This window comes from Apis laboriosa, unplaced genomic scaffold (genome assembly GCF_014066325.1).
Source record: "Apis laboriosa isolate Shangri-la unplaced genomic scaffold, ASM1406632v1 scaffold40_cov151, whole genome shotgun sequence".
In the NCBI taxonomy this organism is placed as follows: domain Eukaryota; kingdom Metazoa; phylum Arthropoda; class Insecta; order Hymenoptera; family Apidae; genus Apis; species Apis laboriosa.
In genome coordinates this window covers 2,287,198-2,305,608 of record NW_025223180.1, presented here as the reverse complement: position 1 = coordinate 2,305,608, position 18,411 = coordinate 2,287,198, and the positions used below count along the sequence as shown (strand labels likewise).

At 34.8% G+C, this 18,411-nt stretch overlaps 1 protein-coding gene across 2 annotated transcripts in view; it reads right to left on the bottom strand.

Moving 5' to 3' along the window:
• Positions 1–1,176: 1,176 nt before the first annotated feature.
• The window catches only part of LOC122715994 (laminin subunit alpha-1), a 121,072-nt gene continuing 103,837 nt past the window's right edge, over positions 1,177–18,411 (bottom strand). For both annotated transcript variants that reach the window (XM_043938663.1, XM_043938662.1), the window contains 30 exons: positions 13,726–13,832; positions 13,446–13,629; positions 13,028–13,383; positions 12,702–12,899; positions 12,464–12,634; positions 12,184–12,347; positions 11,120–11,254; positions 10,793–11,048; positions 9,157–9,325; positions 8,804–9,025; positions 8,427–8,680; positions 8,230–8,341; positions 8,000–8,144; positions 7,580–7,892; positions 7,157–7,317; positions 6,619–6,757; positions 6,290–6,530; positions 6,010–6,183; positions 5,770–5,936; positions 5,497–5,655; positions 5,279–5,427; positions 4,927–5,214; positions 4,658–4,826; positions 4,147–4,563; positions 3,877–4,065; positions 3,470–3,804; positions 3,071–3,377; positions 2,501–2,939; positions 1,994–2,362; positions 1,177–1,807 (listed from right to left, as the gene is read on the bottom strand). In XM_043938663.1, the coding sequence (XP_043794598.1) occupies positions 1,665–1,807; positions 1,994–2,362; positions 2,501–2,939; positions 3,071–3,377; positions 3,470–3,804; positions 3,877–4,065; positions 4,147–4,563; positions 4,658–4,826; positions 4,927–5,214; positions 5,279–5,427; positions 5,497–5,655; positions 5,770–5,936; positions 6,010–6,183; positions 6,290–6,530; positions 6,619–6,757; positions 7,157–7,317; positions 7,580–7,892; positions 8,000–8,144; positions 8,230–8,341; positions 8,427–8,680; positions 8,804–9,025; positions 9,157–9,325; positions 10,793–11,048; positions 11,120–11,254; positions 12,184–12,347; positions 12,464–12,634; positions 12,702–12,899; positions 13,028–13,383; positions 13,446–13,629; positions 13,726–13,832 (6,632 nt within the window). In that variant the 3' untranslated portion in view covers positions 1,177–1,664. The remainder of the gene's footprint in view (positions 1,808–1,993; positions 2,363–2,500; positions 2,940–3,070; positions 3,378–3,469; positions 3,805–3,876; positions 4,066–4,146; positions 4,564–4,657; positions 4,827–4,926; positions 5,215–5,278; positions 5,428–5,496; positions 5,656–5,769; positions 5,937–6,009; positions 6,184–6,289; positions 6,531–6,618; positions 6,758–7,156; positions 7,318–7,579; positions 7,893–7,999; positions 8,145–8,229; positions 8,342–8,426; positions 8,681–8,803; positions 9,026–9,156; positions 9,326–10,792; positions 11,049–11,119; positions 11,255–12,183; positions 12,348–12,463; positions 12,635–12,701; positions 12,900–13,027; positions 13,384–13,445; positions 13,630–13,725; positions 13,833–18,411) is intronic.

The following is an 18,411-nucleotide window of genomic DNA, read 5'->3' as shown; positions in this document are numbered from 1 at the left end:
AATATATTACAATTCAACGAATAAGAAAAATACTAGACATAAATATTAAAATATTCTTGTAAAGAACATTTCTCCCTACATATATACTACATTAATTCTACATTCATTACATTAATTCGTTAAGGGCACTTTATTACAGGGCGCAATATATGACTTTTTTTCGCTATTAATTATTTTAAATATTAAAATATGTTATTTACTATCACTAAAATAATACAAAATAATTTTATTTCGTTTATTTTTTTTTCTAAAAAATATACGATTTCGATTGAGTACAATTTTATATTTTTTATTATGCTCTTAATCGAAATCGCTGATTACACTTACATTAATGATAATAAATAGCTTTAAATACTGATGTACAATTCTTTCATGACTTACATAAATGAATTACAATTAAATTATATGGCAGTGATTTTGCTACTTACACGTATATCGTGGCGTTTGTTTTATATATTGAATCTATAATACAATTCGATTTAAATTTGTGCCATAATTTGTTAATGCTTTAAAAAACGTTTCTCAAACTGTGTTTTATAATATTATTATAAAATACTAAAGTAGTTGTAAAAAACATTCCAATAGTAGGTAACAATTTAAATTTACTACGTAATACGTTGATATCTTGATATTGTAATAATATTGTAGATTTATATAAAAAATTTTATTTTTATAATGTATTTAAATTAATTTTAAATTATTTTAATTTATTTTGTAAATTATGATTCTCTTATAAAGTTAATTTTCTATATATCTTTTTATCTTAAAATCGAATTTTGATGAACGTTGTACTTGTTCATGAAGTTGTCAGTGTTCAAAGAATCGTGTAAGTGCGCGGGAAGATATTTTTTATTCGTTGTGTTTTAATAAATTGTTTGTGAATATTATTATTAAAATATCTATTGGAATGATAATACGAGTGCATTATTTTTACTTCACATCATTTTTTTGAGGTAATTAATAAATTTTTTTAAATTTTATATATTAATGAATAGATAAAAAATCTATTATTTTTGATCGATTTGTTTTAGTAGAATAGTAAATTATATAACTTTTTGTTAATTAATTTTAAGATGGATGTTTAAGCAATTAATTAATATTTTAATATTAACTTTTTAAATGTTGTAATGTTAAATGAATTTTCTTAATACATACTTAATACATAAAAAAGTTCTTCGTTCTTTTCTTTTTTAGTAAAAATTTATTTCAAAAAGATTTAATTAAAATAGATTAATGTAAGATTCTCTATGTACAAGTAGCAAATATTAACTTATTTTTTTTTTACATGATGTTCATTGTATCTTTATCTTTTCTCAACTTATTTTTAATATAAATATAATTTGTTATCAGATACGTATAAAAATACAAAGGATTTTCATTAACATTTTGTAAGAATTTGTTATCATAGAACTTTATAACAGTAAAAACAAGTTTGAGAAACATTGATACAAACTTCATGCATTTGCATGTTAGCATCTTTTGGCTTCGTTTAATCTTATGTCTTAACAATTAGAGAATTTCCCATCATGATATGGCACTTGATCCTGGTGTGAAATCGTATTTGAACACCGTTCATAGAAACCTTTCATTTCATTGTGCATCCTTTGAACAGTCTTTGGAACTAAATTGAATGACTCAGAGGAGTTCACACATTGTACTGATTATCATTGTACTGGGCAGGAGCTCAAGTGAATGTTATGCAATTCATCCATGTCTGTCCAATCCCGTCTCTCTCCCCCTATCATCACATTTCTTATACATCCATTGAAATGATCTCTTGTCATTAATGTTCCTTTTGGTGCAGAGGCTGTAAAATTATCATTCAATTTATAAAGATAGTAAATTCAACTATTTTTTGTTTTTTCATATTTTATAAATATAAAATCTTTATAATACATATATATATATGAATTCAATTAATGCTAGATATATAATTTACTTATTATTATAGAATAATTTTTGATAGTAATTGATAAGATTGATAAAATTATACCTGGCAAACCACCAATGTAGAGAGGTCCAGAGATTGTAGAATCCATCATATGATAATTGACGTTAGGTGGAAGGCCATACTTCTGATCCATCTCATCAACCTTCAATGCCAATTCTTCATCATTATAAACCGCTTGTATTCTGTGCCATCGATTGTCACAGATCGTGTATGGACTAGTAAAACGTTGCTCAGCATATAATGGATTGTTATCTCCTAAATCACCCGACATGATCACTTTGCCATTATTCAGCTCCAATGACAATGAAGGCGAATTGCCGGGTGCCGTTATGGAAAGCAAAACACCTGACAATTCCGATGTTCTAAATTCTAATTGAAGTTCAAGCACTGCACCTAATTCAAAGTTTCTCTCTATAAAAAAAAAAGGAATTCAATTTATTAAGTTTCTCGATCTCATTCTTTCTGTTATAATTATTTCTTGATATCACTTGATTAATACTTATTATCACTTGATTAACATTTATAATTATTCTTCAAATTATATCTTACTGTATATGGCATATGCTTCATCTTGAAAATAAGCTCCACTTTCCACATTTGGGAAGCATTGTCCAACTTGATAAGCTCTACTCGTGGAACCAACCATATCAAACACGTTTCCATTGATCCTCAATCCTCTGATGCAACCTTTTAGAGTTTCAAGTTTAACCACAACTTGTTCAGGAATCGGTGTGCCACTTTCAGGTAGACCTCCGATGTACATCATAGAAGCCAGTCCAATCTTTCTTGGTACTTTAATAGTGTGCGGTGTTAGAGAATCCACGAGCAACGTCAATTTCCTTTCATCGTGACTGATCACTACGTGATGCCAGTTACCGTCATTAAACGGCATTTTAAACAATATCTCTTTCTTCTGTTTGCTTTTCACTAAAAGTAAAAGTTGTCCATCCCGTATCACGACCATGAGATAATGCTTTGGTCTAAGACCCTACAAAATGAAATAATTAATTAATATTTTAATCTGAAATATTACATGTCATTGAAATATGGAATCTCGTTTTTTGATCTTGTTGATCTCGTTTGAAATTTAAATTAATATTTTAAAGAAGTTTTACGTACTGGTGTAATGAACAAAAGACCATTTGGATAATACGTTCTGAAATCAAATTCTATGGCGTATTTCTTCTCCCAAAATTTCTTAAAGTTTAAATAAAGTTGGGTGTGGCTGTTTGGTTTGTCGCCAAACTTTAGAGCACCAGCTTCCAGAGAATAATACGGTACTTTCTGACATCCTTCCGGTTGCGTCGACATTCCTCTTGATAACGAAGCCGAAGGTGTATAAGTAGGAGGATCTTTTCCCATACTTGGTCCAGAACGACCGATCAATGCATGCTCGAAACTGATAACTTCATCGAATCGAATAATACTAGAAAGAAAAAGAATTATTCGTATTCCTTCTTCCTTTCTTTTAAGATCATAAATCACCATAAAACTTTAAACTTTATATATTTAACTTACTCGTCGTTAAATATCGCGTCTTTAATAGCACCATACAATGGAGTGGTGGTGGAAATCATTTCGGTATTGTTGATAAGAACGGGTAAACCTCCGAAGAATAATCCTCCACTCTCTTCGGGAGCTTTAATAGCGGCACTAGTTGGTAGTTTACCCGCCGTCTGATAAGCATCGTCTATTCGCAACTCGACATCTTTTCGCCTTTTAATTATTGTTACCGAGTGATATCTTCCATCGTTAAAAGTGTCGTTCGATTGTAAAACGAGCTCTCCTTTTCCAGCGTTCAAACGCACTTCAACTTGTCCATTCATTATGCACACGGAATAATAACTCTTTCTCTGAAATTGAAACGAGATAAATTGGATCACTCGTTCGACAAATTTTCAGACACCATATTTGTTTTATCTTACGTTTGATTCGTCGTTCATGTGTCGTATAAGAGGCATACGTTCTTCTTGCCCTTCAAACGTGGAAAGAAGGAGCACGGCCTTCTCTTGCATCGTTCTAAACGAGAAACTCACCGTGGAGTTTATTTTACGTAGCGTGTATGCTGCATGTTGCAAATAACCGTCTCCGTAAAATCCTATTAACCTTAATGGCTGCAAAAATGAAAATTTATTAACATCTGTTTCTTCTTCTATTTTTTTTTTTTTTTTTTTCAAAATAAAACTTATGCCTACCTTATTCGTGCAAATAGGCTCAACGCCATAATACTGTTCCGCCATTGGATCGTAGCCCACCTCGATTATGATATTAGACATACAGCCAAGGAAAGAAACTTGGGAGGGTAGCATTAATTTATCCGCGCGAAAACTCGGTGGAACACCACCGATGTAATATTTAGCTTGAAGAAAATTAGGGATATCTTCCTTTTTGGGCTGAGTTGCGGGTGCCCCGATTCTCTTATCGTTTTCCCCTACGCTTAAGCTACACTTTTCAATGTTTTTATGCAATTGATAATATCTGAATGCATCCACCTTTGTCCAGTTCCCGGTATTATATTTAAAGTTTGACGACATTTCCATGCTGACGTTACTACCGTAACCAATCTGCAGAATCACTTTCCCTTCTCGCAGGAATATTATGACATGTTGATTCTATAATATCGAATAAAAATTAGGATCATGTTTAATCACGTCCACCATTATAAGATAGAGATCACTTTTAAGAAATTATTTCAATGTTACATACGTTGTCCGGATTGATAGCCAGAAATAGCAAGGCATTCTCGTCGTAAGTCCTGAAGTTAATCGATATTACAAACCGGTATGGATTGTACGGTCCAGAAGAAACTCTGTTTCTGACCGCATATCCCTCTCCGTTAAAACTGTAAACTGTATCGTCGCTGACATCTTCCACTCTACAACAGTAGAAAACAGGGGATAAAATCATTTTCAATCATTGATGACGAGAGAATTTGGAATTGACGATGAGAGAATTTGGAATGTCTTCCCAATTACCCTTCCACACACGCCTCGCAAGCCATATCTGGCGCGGTTGTGACAAAGTTCCAAAGGCCTATAGGTTTCCCGTCTAAAATCACTTGATGTATACATCCCGGAAGGCCGCTAGACGCGATGAGCTCGGTCCTTCTTCGCTCCGGTCTGGGAATTTTCCCTATCCAGACACGATCTGACGTGGTGATGTCGAAACGACCGTACTCAGAGTTAGTCGAATTCTTTACCACAGGATACCCTCTAGATGTCGATGCTTGCTTTCGTACGTATAATTTACCTACGTGTCGCACCCTGAAAAAAATTATTTCGATCAAAAAGAATTTTTGTTATTACACAATTTATTACGTTGCATTACCTTTCAGCCTCGATGCGGTACCAGAACTTGTCGTCCTGAATATCGCTGCTGTGTATAGTCTCAGGATGCGTAAGAATCCCCGTACCTCCTCCAACGTTCCATACGAATCTCACCTTTCTGTCAACCAGCTCCAGAGCAATGAAGTCATCCTACAGTAAGTCAATGTATCAAATTATTCTGTTTGCTTTGAAATATCAATTCAATCTCGAAATGCTTACATTTATGCTGCTCGGCAAGTAAAACAGAGAACCTTCTTTCTTCCCTTTCGGAAGCGCGAACGTCATCACGATTGTATTCGTGGATGTTGGCTGCAATGTAGATGGCCTGTAGGAACGACTACATTCTTTTCCTTCGGCCGATTTCAAGGAAACGCGAATCTAAGGGGGGATATTTTATTCGAATATTTATTCTATATATTCTTATTCTATATATATATATATATTATTTGACATTAAGACATTTAAGAAATAAGATAATGTTAACGTAATTACTCCGTCAGCGGTATTTCTAGCTTCGGCAATTTTATCTTTGAGATTCTGCAATTTCGTGGCCAGCGTATCGTTCCACTTGTCAAATACACTCTTCCTTTTCGCGGCAGCATTCGAGAAGCTTATTAATCTCGCGTCTGCTTTTTTCGTGTTACTAAGCGCTTCCGTCACTAAAATAATTTTTCTTTTTTAAATAAAATTTTTAATAAAGAAATGTAAACGTGGCATAATGACGATTCTTACATTTTTCGCTAGCTAGACTAATCTTGGAATCACCTTCCCTCTTCAATTCGTTCAGTTTCGGTTTCAATCTATCTGCAATTCCTTCCTCGTAATCCTCGATAAGTTTTCGCGATATTTTCACGTTTTCTAGTACCATTTCGTTGTCTTTCGATATGTTTTCTATATCTTCTCGTACTAAATAAAAGAGGGAAAAGTTTAATTAATTAAAAACTTGGAAATTTAAGAACGGAATTGTTAGAAAATGTAGAAAGAGATTTTTCTCGGACAAACGGACACTCACGTTTCTTACTATCATCTTTCAACTTTTGCAATTTTAGATTAACCTGATTGTCTCTGATTCCAGTGTTGTTCAAAGTATTTTTCAAAAGGGTCACAGCTTCCTTTTGCAATTCCAAATCAACACTCGCCTTTTTTACCAATTCCTCGTGCTGTTTCGCTCGTTCCAACTGTTTGGACGATGCCCTCGACACCTCTTTGGCAATGTCCAACAGCGACTTCGAATTCGGCCCATTGGGAAACGTCTGAAATTGTACAAAGGATGAGAGATCGCGACCACATAACATAACACGAATACAGTTATTCGAAGAATCGTCGATTTTATTCCTTTACCTTGTTGTACGTGTCGTTCGTAATCTCTTTAGCTTCCATCGCTGTGATATTCGCGGTTCTTATGTTATCGACGATATTCTTGTACGCTTGGCTGGCCTTGAGCGGGCTAGCTGCGATGTTTCTTGTCTCGGAAAACAGACTGCTCGGCAGAAACGCCAAGTTGCACTTTATCAAGTTATCGATCGTCAATTACGTAAATTAACAGCTAATATAACGATTATTAATTCGCAACTGGAACTGCGTTCGAAATTACAGGACCATTTTGCGAAATATATATATATACATTTTTCTTTTTCTCTTTTTAAACATCACTTTTTTTAAATAGTCAAGCAAATCTCGACAAGCGAAAGAACGCGAAAGATACTTTTTTTCGCGATTGGAAAAAAAGGAAATTACTTAATATCGAATATTTTTTTTTTCTTGATGACAATGATAGCACTCGCTTGACTATCTAAATATTAATTAATATTGCGATAAAGTGGGGTAGTTAAAAGTTAAAAGTACGAAGGAATGAAAATAATAAATAATTTCCCCTTACCTGACGTACTGATCAACGTAGCTCGATAAATTCTTCACGTGTGCAATCGCGGGTATCACGTATGTGTCGTTATATTCGTAATTTAATCTGTACAGCAGTTCCTCCTTCATACCCAATTTATCAAACCAGTATGCTAATTTGTTTCGTAGTTCTGGAAGATCCTGTAATTTAATACATTCTCCTTTCAGGTATTCCTCGACAGCTAGGCGATATAATTATTTTTACTTGTAATTAATATTAATAATCGAGATAACGCGTTTTTTTTTTTTTCTTTTTTACTATATCTATAAGGTGTGCGAAATTGAAATAAAAATTTGATATAACGAGCGGGTAAATGATGGAAATGTTGGAAAAACATATATTTTAACAGTCTTAGCCTGTGCAAAATAATTGATATCGGTTGTTCGTTCAATCGATACGTACTTGAACGTTATTTTGGAAATCGAGGATGAAACCACGCGTCTCGTTCGTCAACTTTTCCCCTTCGATAATGGACGCGTTGATATTATTGCGCAACGCGTTGATCTCGTTGCAATGATTCTTAGCCTCTGAAAACGTTTGATTAATATCGTTGTATAATCCGTCGTACGTGAACAACGTTTCCATCGTCTCCTCTATTATGCTTCTCACGTCGTTCAACTTTATCGAGTATTCTTCCGCGTCGTCTTGAGCGATTGCAAGCGGTTCCGTTGCATCGTACAAGGAATTTAACCAATCGATGGTCTCCCGGGCATCGCTGTTAATTTCCAAATATAGATATAGAAAATAGTTATAACGTAAATAATGATAGATAACAATCGATTTAATAATTATTCGATATAGTTGACAGGAATCTCTACTAACTCGAGAAAACTTTCTATTTCCATTCTCTTCCTCGTTAAGTTCGCTTCCTTCATACCGTTTAAAATCATCTTCGCCGTTTTTAACGCTTTCTTTAATTCTATCCTTTTGTTTTCGCTGCTGTATTGATTCAACAGTAGAATCGTATCTAGAATGAATGAAAATTACAGATAAAATATAAAATTGGAACGCGTCCTTTTTTTTTTTTTTTTTTTCTTTTCAAGACGATCTACCTTCTATGTATTTCTTCAGATTGTCCATTTCGATCTTTGCGCTAAATATGTTATTCTTTAAATCGTTGCTTTTCGAATTTAGAGTATCCGAGCGTTTGACTTGTTCATTGGCCTGAAAAAAATAAAATATCGATACATGTATATATATTTTTAATATTCCCTAGTAATAAAAATTCTTTTAACGTTATAACACGCACAGCTCTGAGCAACACCTCGACTTGTTTCAATAATTCTCTGTACTTGCTCCACGGAATATTTCTCATCCTTTGCCTCAATCTATTCTGCCGATTCATTTCTTCCAAATATCCGGTCGTGTTCGAATCGATGTACGATAATTCCTGCCACGGAGGAGGAACGTATCCGTCCGCTATGTGCACGGTACCTTCCGCTAATTCTTGGGAAAGTGCAGCCAAATTGTCGAGCAGCACACCAGTGCAATTATCGTTGCACGCTGGTTGCAAAAAGAAGAAACAAAGAAAAGAAAAGAAATAATGAAATCGGTTAAAGAAGAAAAGGCTCGATTTTGGAAAATAAATTCGAGGATAATTCGATGGTAATAATCGATTTCCCTTACACGTGCAAACGTTGTTTATGAAAACGTGGCGATACGCTGTGCATTGGGAGCAATCACGACCCGTGGACCCAGCTCTGCACCTGCATTGCCCCGTTTCCGTGTCGCATTCATCGTTCAAACTTCCGGCAGGGTTGCATTCGCACGGTGTACATTTTCCAGCGGGGAGATGAGGGAATCCGTAATATCCGGGTGAGCATCGCTCGCATTTCCTCCCGGTGTAACCTTGCGCAGAAGCGAGTAATAAATAAAATAGTAATATATAATAAATAAAGTAATATATAGGAAAAGTGCGAGAAAATTCATCTAAATGGATACGGTTTTCTGTGGTCAGAGGATGATAAAAGATTACGAACCAGGTTTGCAAACGCAGATCGGTTCCGTGTTGGCGAGAATCGTGCAAGTGCTTGAAAATCTTTTGTCCGCTTGCGGGCAGGGACACGGTTTGCAGCCAAAGTCGGCATGCCCGTAGAAACTGTCCGCGCAAATGTCGCATCTTGGTCCCGCGGTATTTCCTCGACAATTCTAGAAACGTGTGTTTTTGATTTCTTATTTCAAAGGTTTGATAGACTAAACTTAAATTATAATATATGCACTTTCTTTTTCGATCCTAATCGTTTGGAAAAATAAATTAACGACAAGCACGGTTTACTTTCCTTAAATTACGATAATATATAATTGTTCTATCTTGAATAACGATTTTTTATATGCTAATATCGCGTGAATTGTAATTAATTCTACGTGTTAGTTATTTCCTCGACAATTTTAGAAACGTGTGTTTTTGTTTTCTTATTCCAAAGGTTTGATATGTTACATTTAAATTATATATATATAAATAATAAATCGATATATGCACTTTCTTTTTCGATCCTAATCGTTTGGAAAAATTAACGACAAGCACGGTTTACTTCCCTTAAATTACGATAATATATAATTGTTCTGTTGTCTTGGATAACAGATTTATATGCTAATATCGCGTGAATTAATTAATTAATTAATTCTACGTGTTAGTTATTTCCTCGACAATTCTAGAAACGTGTCTTTTTTTTTTTTTATTTCAAAGATTTGATGTTACATTATATTATATATATAAATAATAAATCGATATATGCACTTTCTTTTTCGATCCTAATCGTAATATATAATTGTTCTATCTTGAATAACGATTTTTTATATGCTAATATCACGTGAATTATAATTAATTCTATGTGTTAATTAGTTTCCTCGATAATTCTAGAAACATGTATTTTTGTTTTCTTATTTCAAAGATTTGATGTTACATTATATTATATATATATAAATAATAAATCGATATATGCACTTTCTTTTTCGATCCTAATCGTTTCGAAAAATAAATTAACTGACCATGCACGGTTTACTTCTCTTATTCGGTTAAATTACGATACACGGTTGTTCTATCTTGGATAACAATTTATAACGACTTGTATGCTAATATCAAGTAATTAATTCTATGTGTTAGTTATTTTCTCGACAATTTTGATACGTTACATTTAAATTATAATAAATCGATATATGCTCTTTTTTTTCGATTTGGAAAAATAAAATAACGCCTGACTATACACGGTTTACTTCCCTTATTCGATTAAATTACGATACACGGTTGTTCTATCTTGAATAACAATTTATAACGATTTGTATGTTAATATCAAATAATTAAATCTATGTGTTAATTATTTCCTCAACAATTCTAGAAACGTGTATTTCTTTTTTTTATTCCAGAGATTTGATACGCTTAAATTATAATAAATCGATATATTTTCTTTTACGATTTAAATTTGGAAAAATAAATTAACGTCTGACCATACACGGTTTACTCTTATTCGGTTAAATTACGATACGCGTAATACGCGGTTGTTCTATCTTGGATAACAATTTATAACGATTTGCATGCTAATACCGCGTTTTATTATAATTAATTCTAAGCGTTAGCTAGTTATAAGTTTGATAAAAATAGATTCGAATAGGCTTTACCAAGCAATATCCCGTCTCTATGTTGCAAATATTAGATCTTCCGTTACACTGGCAGGCTTTCGCTTCTCCGACGAGATCGATGACGATCGTCGATGTAACTGTCGTATTTTTATACCATCGATAGTAACCGATACTAGGATCCTGGCAGGACGTGCTGTTATACTCTGGGGGACATTTGCAAATCTCGACACCGGTTGCAAGTTGTGGGATGTGTGTAGGTGTTAAAACTGCAGCGTCCATAGAGGCTTCGAGTAAACTGAAACGCAACGCAGGCAACAACAAGGTTACGCGGAAACGAGACGATATTTATTTAAATGGAAAACGTACGTTGCTTTCGTAAATTCGGCATTGTCGGAAGCTTTTATCAGGATGTATTGTAAATTTTGCAACGCAACCATCAATACCTCCCTCGTCACTTTGTAATCAGGCCTATTCTGCAACTGCCACAACGACTCGTGAAATCTAAAAAAAAAAGAAGAAAATGAGAGAGAGACAGCTTATATATTGGTATATTTTTATTATATCTGGATTGATTCTTCAAGATTTAATTATTTTAACTTAAAATCTTATATTTATATATTAAAATATTAAAATAAAAATATAAGTTTATAGTATTAAATCTTAATAAAGAATTAAATTGTAAATTTAAAAATTGAAAATTAAAATTTTTCTAATACTAATTTATTATTAAAATAATAAAATAATTAATTATTATTATAGTTTAAAAAAAATATTAAATTGCAAATTTAAAGATTAATTTAAAAAAATTATAATAATTATATTAAAAAATTTATAATTAAAAAAATAAATATATTTATTAGTAATAAAGTTAATGAGATTAATCTATAATGAAAATAGTTATTTTTAAGATTTACAATGTTATTTTTATAAAAATTAATTTTTATAAATCTATTTTTTAATATAATAAAATAATTTCAAATTATTAATATTCTTGAAATTAAAATAATTAATAAAATTCAATTGAATGAATTATTATTAATTATTGAAAAAATAAATATTCATTTAATAATAAATGTTAAAAAAATTGGATATATTGAATAATTAAATGTTAAAATTAAAAATGAGTAATATTGAAATTTATTTATAAATAAAAAATTATTATTATTAATAAAAAGTTTTTTAAAAAAATTAATTAATAAATAATAATTAATTGTATAAAAAATAATAAAAATTAAAAATAATAATTTATTAATTCTTAATAATAAAATAAAATATATTGAATTAAAAATTGTTGAACATCCTAATATTTTTTTTTAATGAATAAAATTTATTTGCATACATTGAAATAATAAAATTTCTAATTAATAGATAAATAATTGATCAATAATTAATATTTCAAGATTTTTTTAAAATTTTAATCTAATGATTACCTGACTTCGTAACGATTATCGTCGGCAGGCACAGGCAAGTAATATTCCAGGACAATTTTATCGTTCCCTTGCAGTTGCACTATCGGATATTGAAAGGTCGATCTCAAAGGTATCCCACCCTCGGTCGAACTTGCAAATCTTAAAAATCCTCCGTAAGACACGACCTTCGTAACAACGAGTGAAATTTCATTTCTCTTTTTTACACGCGTAAAAAAGAAAAGAAAAGAAAAGAAAAGAGAAAAGAGAGAGAGAGAGAGAGAAAAAGAAGAAAACTCGAAACCTTATCGCCAAGAAAAGACTCGGGCAGCATCCAATAGAGGGGATAATTGTAATACAAGTGTGCCGGTATCGTGACATCACCTTCGGTGTCAGGAATCGTGGAGAGCCCGTTGGTCATGTTCAAACCGCCGTTGACGGGAGATAAAAAAATTTGCGACCTAAATTTGCTCACCTGTAACCACCCCCGCCCGTTAAGATTAAGATTTTTCATTCTTCAACGAATTAATTTCCTTCCTTACCGCTATTTCGTTGATGGTGTCGTTGACGTAAAGGGTTCGCGGGCGTGTCAACCTCCGCTGCCCCCAACTAAGGCCAGCTTGCTGGCAAGAAGTCGTTCTCCCAAAACAGAAGCACTCGGTGCAACCTTTCGGATTGTCGTACGCCAAACCGAACGTACCTTCCTTGCATCGATCGCACTGCCTTCCAACAGCGTATTCCTAACGAACGAAAAACAAGAAGAAGAGGAAAATAACAACGAAACTAACTCCTCCGAATTTATTACCCCCCTCGAAACGTATCTCATCTCCATTCTTACTTCCTTCCTTAAATCGATTTGTATATATACCTTACAAGGACACTGTCCCTCGTCGTTGCAATCGCAAGCCTCGTGATCGCACCTCGTTGTACCCGCCACGTTGCACCCGCAAGGTCGACACCTGGGGTAACCGTAGTACCCTTTCGCGCATCTCTCGCACCTGAGCCCTGCGTACCCTATTCTGCAGGGGCATTGTCCCCGGTGGTCGCAGTGGGGTTTCGTGGAGCCGAGGGTGCACGCGCACGGCCTGCACCCAACCCCCGCCACCAAATCCCAGGAGCCGGGTCTGCATCGGTCGCAGTGCTCGCCGAAGGTCAGGGTCGGGCACACGCAGCGACCTGTGTCTGGGTCGCAGATGTGACCAGGCCGTACGCACGGGTCGCATGCTGGAAAACAACGCGGAGGATATCGATTTCTTCCTCTTTTCCTTATTTATCACGACCGATACCTTGGCACCCGTTCGAGGAAAATCCGTAATATCCGGGTAGACACGTGTCGCAACGCGTCCCGCCCACGCCTTGCTTGCAGTAACACTGGCCCACGGCTTCGTGGCAGGAAGAGTTGTACGCCCCGATGGGGTCGCATCCGCAGGGGGCGCATCCAGCTCCCGTCGGCAGGCCCCAGAAACCGACCTTTTCAAACGGGGGAGGGGGAAGATTGAAAGTGAGAGATCGAGAAGGGGATTTTTAAGGGATGATGAAACGAGAGATGAAACTCGTCGTACTCACCGTACACTGGTCGCATTGTCTGCCAGCCACGTGAGGCTTGCACTGGCATTGGCCCGTCACGATGTCGCAGGTAGAGCTTATCGAGCCAACAGGATTGCATCGACACCCTGAAAATAATTAATTCGTGTTACGTAAGCGTTTTGCCTTTTCCTCTCGATGGAACGCCGTTAGATTTAGATTTACGCTCGAGAATCCTTTTTAACGAGGAACGAGGTGTTTGCAAGAATGATGTCTCGCATCGTTTGTTTCCATTATTACTGTTTCATTATTATTGCGATAGAAGTATTGATGATAGTAATTGTATTGACAATAGTAGTATTGATTTAGTATATTTGGATAATTTGGATTATATGAATGCCCTTCGACTAGTCGTAACAAATATACTTCCTAGTTGTGGATTATGTATAAATTCTCACAATATCAAAGATAATCGTGTTTGATGGTTAGAGCACGATATGTTCATAAATTATCTAATTGTCGTATCACCATGAAACTCGTGGTACCCCAAAATTAGAAAATTTAGAAAATTATTAGCTGCAAAATTGTTAGGATTATCTGAAAATCTTGTCAAAATCTTCAACATAATATCGCCGTTCCAAAATAATATATAAATAAAAATAATTTAAAAATAATTTTGGTATAGATATTAGACTGCATGCAAATTATGTTATTCGGATAAAAAACGGATCGAAGGAATTTAAAAAAGACAACTTTTTGTCCAAATTGTCCGGATCAACCTCAGCATTGTATAAAAATTTTCCATTCAAAATAATTTTTCTATTATTTTTATATTATATTTATTTTATATTATATTTATTATATTATATTTATTATATTATATTATATTTTATATTATATTTATTTATTTTTATATTATATTTTAACAATTTAATACACTTTATTACACTCTGCAGAATATCTTTCCAAATACAAAGATCCTTCATAGTACTCAAATAAGCGTCACCCGAATATGGATGACGCGGCAGTCAACGGGGACAGGCTCGAAAACAGGCTGGTATCGAAGCAACGAAACGATATTTCTTTGATTGGAACACGGTGCGTCGATAATGTCCCACATTATTTTCATTCTCAAGCTATGAGATCACGTGGAGGGGTGGAGGGAATGATATCGCTCCTTCCATTCGTTTGTTCTGGGATATAACGGAATATATAAATCTACGGTTGAAATCGTGATCAGCATCCATCAGCAACTGGGATCCCAGTCACGCGTGACTAGGCGTTTGCCGATGCGCGATCGATCGCGTTTCGCAATTAGCGATCCCGTCCATACGAATATCGTATTGTGCTCGAACAAAGGCCTGCTCGCCTTCACTTTCACAGCCTTAGCTAACAATCGAAGGAGAAAGAGGGAGAGATCGTTCTGCTCGACGAGCAATTTTTACGACACGATCGTAAATCGTGAATATATGAAGTCGCGGGTAGTCTAACGTTTGAATTCAATTTGGCCAACCACGGTTCAAATAATACTCGTAATTGTTCTTGAGTTTCTTCAAAAAGCGTGACAGACGGGAAATTAAATCGTTTCGCTACTCCTCCCCACGAAAATTAACGAAAAAATTTCGTTGAACGGATCTTATCTACTCGAGATAGGAGTAGATTAATTGCAAGTATCGCATCTATAGTTCTGTTCTATAAGTTATACATAAATTATTAGCTATAACAAACAAGCGGTAAAGTGATGTAGCTACCTATCTTCTCCGCGAGGCAATTCAATTTGAGTAACGTCTCGTGGAAGCGAGAAAGGTTGGAAAGTTTTATTTATCATTCGACTGTTATAAGTTTCAAACACTTTCGGTTCCCGCTTCACTGTAAACGTGAATTACAGGATCGTATATTTTAAATATCGCTTAATTATTATCCTTAAGCCGTCGTATACATATATCGTCGTATACCCTTATCGCTCGACCGATTAAGAGCTATAATAATTCCGTTTCTAACTCTGCCGATCGATCAATTTATCCACAAAAGAAAAAAATCAAGGAGAAAAGAGAGTACGTAGCCAGTACGAGTGACGTATGATTAATTCAAGCAGCCAGAACGTGGTTGGCTCCAGATGGCGTGACCGTGCTTGCTAAAGCATAAATAACGATCTCCCTGTCTCTCTAATCCCGTAACGGCATTCAGCCAATGCGCTTGTTGCTTGGATAAATAAATAATCGTTCTCGTTACAAAGCTGAAAGATCGAGAGGAGGGAGGGGAGAGGCCGCGCTTAAATCGCGGCTTAAATATCGATCATCCTTTAAACCGATAAGCAAACTGTCCGTCCCCTTTATTGGATGAACGGTTCAATCGGGAATCACTTTGCGCGTCCACTCCTTTAACGAAGCCCATTGACGATGGATGGATGGGGAGAGATAAGGGGATGATGCGCGTAGCGTGGAGGCGAAAGTCGTATTGATTTATCGATCGATACGTTCAACGAGAGTCGGGATTGTGATTTTGATTACGGCGAAGGGGATGGCGAGGCGCGGCCAAGGTATGCGGGGAACATGGACAACACGGAGGCTGTGATTTTTCTTCGATAAAATTGCCGGTTATCACAATAGTGCGTTGGAATCATCTGGCGTGTAATCTTATTGGGTCAATGGTGGTATCGGTCGATAAGTTCGTTAATCGGTTTCTTATTTCGAGACTTTCGAGGGATTCGAGTAAAGTCTGATTTATCGACCGAGTATTTACTCCATCGATTCGACGAATCGGTATCGATGAGTCCAAGGATTTAGGATTCTATGTTATTCTATTCTTCTAGGATTTTTGGGACTAAAAGAAGATATTTGCAATATCTTCGATTTTTGAGCTCTGATATTAAGCTCCATTAGCTTAAAACTCGATTTATAAATAATTAGGATTCTTGATGATCAATTTCTTTCAAAATATACAGAAAATGAGAGAGGCACGTACGATAATGATCTGATATTGATTTCTTCAACTTATCGATCTAAAATTCGATAGTTTCGTAAATAATTAAAATTCTTGGACCAGTGGCACGTACGATTGTTAAACAAACGAAAGAATTCCACGGATGAACCGAGGATTTTTATGAGAAAGATAGAAAAAAATGATGAAAGAAATATTTATAACATATCTTCGTCACTCTTGACTTTCATTTCATCAACGATCTAATAATTCGATAACTTGATAAATAATCCACGATTAAATCGAAGATCACTTCATAAATAATTAAAATTCTTAAACCATTGATACGATTGTTAAGAGAATTCCACGATAAAATCGAGGATTTCGATGAGAGAAGGATGATGAAAGAAATATTTATAACATATCTTCGTCGCTCTGATATTGATTTTTTCACTTCCAACTTATCGATCTAAAATTAGATATACGATTAAAATTCTGGTACGTACGATTGTTAAGCAAACGGAGAATATTAAATCGAGGATTTCGATGGCAACGCGAAAACGAGGATGACGATTTCCAATCCATCTATCGATTTAAAATTTGACGACCACTTGGTAAATAATTAAAATTCTTTGACCATTCTTGGTACGTACGATTGTTGAGCAAGAGAGAATTAAATAGAGAATTTCGATGTAAAGGAAGATAGAAAAGGACGACGATTTATTAGCCGATAAATTGCCGCTCGTTATTGCATCCGATCCGATGGAACGTCATTAAAGGAATCGAACAAGTGTCGAGGCGCGAGAGCCTTGGCGCCATTTTCAGTTTCAAATTCCTCGTTACGCATTAACAGGGCGGAAGTCGATGGTATTATACTTTGTAATAAAGATAAGCGTATACGGCTATAAACGGGAATTTACATCTATCGAGGTATTATTCGACGTTTAATCGTGTTGGTAATTGAGAATCGGAGTAGTAATTAAGGGATAATTAGACGAAGGTTTCTCGGGTTTCGCGATTCGAGAGAGGACTGGCGCGATTGAAATGCCTTCATTTCAATCGCTTTTTGTCATCGATCCAGATAGAGATTATTTCGAAACAGAAATATACATGAAAAATTATTTCATTCTCACAAGATCTTCTCACTATCGAGGAAACCGAGAACATAGAATTAATGTCTTCTTTGAGGAGAATTTATCGCACGTTTCCGTGATCCTGTCTCCCGCGAAGATATAAATGTTCGTGTGACGAACGATAAAAATGGACAGATTTAATCCATCGATCGATCGGAAAGAATTTCGCCGGCAGCTTTTAACGCGGTCATCGTGATTGCGGCGGGAATGCGGCGAGTAATCACCGTACCGATGTCACAATATATCGTCGAGATCCGTGGTAAAAATTAATCGGCGTCGAAGATGGTAAAACTCCTTGCGCAATGGATACTTAAAGTCGTGGATAATTTGAGCGAACGTTCTTTAAATCAATTTCGATCGTTTTAATGTTTTAAACTTTAACGACAGACGTTGAATAATTAATTTGGCTTAATTTGCTTTGAAATTGGAATTGATTCCCGCGTATTTAGATATTTTTACGCGCGGTTTATTCCTTGGAAAATTGTTCCTAGAAAATGAAATTGAAAATTGTTTTTTTTGAAAATTATTAATTATTGCGAACGATACTTTTGGAAAATGTTTGTAAATTTTTTTATTTTTCACGCGATGCAAAGCGGCAAATTTTTAATATTGAAAGAGAAAAAAGAAAAATACTTGATATATCTGTAATCTCGATCGAGAATTTATTATCGTTGGT